At 35.4% G+C, this 3635-nt stretch overlaps 1 protein-coding gene across 1 annotated transcript; it reads left to right on the top strand.

The window, feature by feature from the left end:
* The first annotated feature begins 1386 nt into the window (after window positions 1-1386).
* LOC146473062 (uncharacterized) lies at window positions 1387-2809 on the top strand. Its single transcript, XM_085118933.1, has 4 exons — window positions 1387-1428; window positions 1557-1730; window positions 2128-2238; window positions 2702-2809. Exons 1-4 carry the CDS (start codon window positions 1387-1389, stop codon window positions 2807-2809), a joined length of 435 nt encoding a protein of 144 aa, XP_084975059.1.
* Window positions 2810-3635: the final 826 nt, after the last annotated feature.

A 3635-nucleotide genomic window follows, 5' to 3' on the forward strand; every position in this document is an offset into this window, starting at 1 on the left:
AGACTCACTCAGACAGAGAAAGTCAGCCAAAGAAACTGAAGAGAAAGGTAAGCTACAGCTATCACTAAGCTTACAATGAAATAGTGAACAAGACCTGCACATTGTGGGGTAACTGAATGGAGGCATGTGGTGTACTTTAAAAAGCGCGTGCGAACCATCGCTTGCCCTGTTGACTAATATTCTTGAACAACGGTTTTGTTGAGTGTTTCTCATAAATTATATTAAGAAAACTGAAGACAGCATTGGCTTTGATACAACCTTTTTAAACTTTTTATAAAAGTTCCAAGAATGATGTTGTCGTCGTGGAGTATAACCCTTAACTATAACTTTATTATTAAAACTTGGTCATTGTATAATGCATTCCATGAATTTGGTTGGTCAAGCTAAATGATTGGCTCTACTAAATTACAACCAAGCTAAAGCATGCTATATGCAAGAAGTTGATTTAAGGTTGATAGAGTATTACGGACAACGTCTTTGAGTGAGGTATGTCCAATTGTATACCAAAGATGAAAAATTAAAATCGCAACTCCCTTTGAACGTACTTAGCAAAACTGTTTAAAGTTTCGTCTGCTTACTTGGCACTCGTTTAGTTAAACCAAGTACATAACCAGAAAATGGAATAGAAGTTAAGGAGCCAATTCCGACACATTTACCAACAATAAAATAATCAATGATACATTTTTTCTTCACACAAGAAAGTCAAGAAATGGAAGTCACCAAGGTCCTCATCGCCGTCACATTTGTAGCAACATTATGCTCCATAGCTCTAAGCGCTCCAGTAAAACCATCACCAACTGAAATTCAAGTCCTCGCGGATGTGATTTCTCGAGTGGTCAAAAATGGCACTCAAGAGGTATGAATTGTTTTGTTTTTTTCATAGCAACATTGACAATCTTGGTTCGCAAATGTCACGAAATGGTAATGGCTCTCAAAAGAAAAGAACTACCTCTTATTGACTAAAGCTAGCAAGTCATCACGGGTATTATTCGATTTCTTAGGAATTTGTCAAGGAAATTACTTATTTTAATATTTTCCTCATTGAGTCATGCAGAGTCGGATTTTTTTTTTTCATCCCTTTGGGGATAAAAAGCAAACACTTTGACACAACAAGGCTACTCTTCTGTTTTCGGGAGCTTAGTCCTGCTCTAGTTTTTTGGATTTATTTATCTGAGCTACAAATATCTTCCCTTTGAACACTTTTTTTAAAAGGGGGCTCGTTTGGGGAACTTGGCAAGTTAGATATGATGGTCATTTTCATTATATTTCAGTCCTCTATTAGCGCTTTATTTGATAAAGACTAACGTTATTGGCCAACATGTTTTGCAGATGACAGGCCTGTATAGTCTGATAACATCAACAAACTATATCCACAATTCACTTGTGATGCTCCCGAATACGAACACACAAAATTGTTTATCAAATCAGGTATGTACCGCTTTAAATTTCAATTTCATCAACAAGGTGATTAAGATAAACGTCTGTTGTTAATCTAATTTGCTATACTGTAGTGCCAGTAAGACAGTCAGAGATTTGAACGAGTTTTTGTTTTATAGAAATCGAAGGACAAGCTCGCTATCGCGTACAAGAAGCTGTTTGTATTCAGAAGTCCGCTGTACATGGCTTTCTCTTACGAAGAAACCCAAGGAACTCAACACAGAATGCTGGCCAAGGTGCTTAGGAGCACAAGCTCTTACGTCAATGGTTCAACTGTCCTGCTATATCGCATGGTAAGAAACCAGAAAGGCTTTATTATACTTATTATATTCAGGAGCCCATTGGCTCCTGTTATATTATTATACTTAATATTACCAAATAAACGTTAATGAACTCCTGCTACTTTAATTTGTGGAGGATTAAAGCTGAACACAACTTTCAATAGCTACAAGCCCAACATTCCAATGGAAAACATTTATACTTTGAGAAAGCTGGATAAAAACCAACTGTAGGCTGCAAGAAGTGCTTAAACCAAAATTTCACTAACGCTCTTGCTTTTTCAAGATGCATTTTTATGCTAAGGAAAGTGATTTTAAAACTATAGCAACCAATCCTTAACATACCACTTCATTTATGTAGCAGCAAAACAAACTATGTATTACATCTTTTCATTCTTGAATGAAATTTTAGATGAGGTTAAATCACTTCCCCGTGCCCACCGTCCAGGCTGGAATGTCTGAAGCTGATCTGGATCAATTCTGTCGTGGATACCTTCAAGGTCTTGTCGACAATAATTTAGTGGTAAGTTATTTTAAAATACAAAGCTCATTCATGCACAAAAATACGATAAAGAAATTCAAGAGAACAATAATGCTGGGAAATAAAAGAATATCTACTTGTCGATTTTGAGTATCTGTTTATGTAAAATTACTTTATTATGAAATCACACGTGAGTTATATCTGTTAAAAAAGGAAAAGAAAGTCGACCTGCAGCAATGTAGCAAGTGGATTGGGTGCGTTTGAATCATTAAGATTAAATTAAGAAGTAATAAAAATTTGTTAGTGCGCTGTCGAAGAAAACAGAAAGTTTTATATTCTTGCTGTTGTTGTTGCTGCTGCTGCTGCTGTTTGAATAGAGTGGCATCGAAAGAGAAAACTATTGCGTAACACTTTTCCTTTGTTTTGGACCTATGTCTACTGTTATAGAAAAAACGTAAGTTATATATTTAACAACCATATTATTGTTAATTCGTTATATCTACAGAAACTTGTTATTACCGATGATGTGGTGAAGATTTTTCGCAACTATCTCATTCTCGACTCACTTAAGGACGTCATCGGACAGGTGTCCATCTGTCTTGCTAATATCTAATGTGGTAAGAAACGATTCCACTGCCCCCTGGGAGAGGCAAGACTAAATATTTCTGTTATTTATTATTTATATTTATTTAAAAAAGCTGGAAAACTTATTCAAATAACCTTAAGTGATATTTTAAGGCAAATTGGTTACTACAGATTATTTATCACGCGACATTCTCTTACAAGCATCTTCATTATTTAAAATTAAGAAAGCGTGAATTCCTGTACTTCAAACCAGTCCTTATGTTACAATGTCCTTTGTGGAAGGACTTTAGTCTTTTATTTCTAGATTCCGTTATTTTTTTACAATTTTCAAGTTTACTTTGCTATCTACAGTAACGCTTTTGATATTTTAAAGAAATGAATAGCAACTAGTTGGTATTTATCCTATTAAGTTTCCCTCTGCGAGAGACAACCTTTTTGTATTGAGATTATTACTTGTTGCTGATCAGGATCAGTTTATATTGTAATCTGTTACAGATGTTTTAATGACTGCAAACCATTGTATACGTGTTGTTGTTAAATTAACAATAAAACGTTGGAAAAACAACCGAATTATTTTCTCTTTTATTCCTTTTTTTTCTTTTGCATAGTTCGTCTAACGGTATCTAAAATTTTGCCTTTTTGTTGAAAAAATCTAACCAGTGGAGTTAGACTTCAAAGTCGACCATAATCCAGTATAATTAATGCAGGGTTTATTCTGGGCACGGGACGTATGCGTGATAGAATTAACACCCGTATGACCGTATGTAACAGACCAGGTGAAAACAGACCTGCCCTGACGGGTTATTATTCCCTCCCTGGTGGAATGCTTACTTCCCTGGACCCTGGTGACGATA

Source organism: Pavona decussata, unplaced genomic scaffold, assembly GCF_977016875.1.
Source record: "Pavona decussata unplaced genomic scaffold, jaPavDecu1.1 SCAFFOLD_95, whole genome shotgun sequence".
Taxonomy (NCBI): domain Eukaryota; kingdom Metazoa; phylum Cnidaria; class Anthozoa; order Scleractinia; family Agariciidae; genus Pavona; species Pavona decussata.

Coding starts and splice junctions, on each gene's coding strand:
- LOC146473062 (XM_085118933.1), top strand. CDS start 1,387: ATGCTCCCGAATACGAACACACAAAATTGTTTATCAAATCAG. Junction 1,731..2,127: donor CTGTCCTGCTATATCGCATG/GTAAGAAACCAG, acceptor ATGAAATTTTAG/ATGAGGTTAAATCACTTCCC. Junction 2,239..2,701: donor TTGTCGACAATAATTTAGTG/GTAAGTTATTTT, acceptor TTATATCTACAG/AAACTTGTTATTACCGATGA.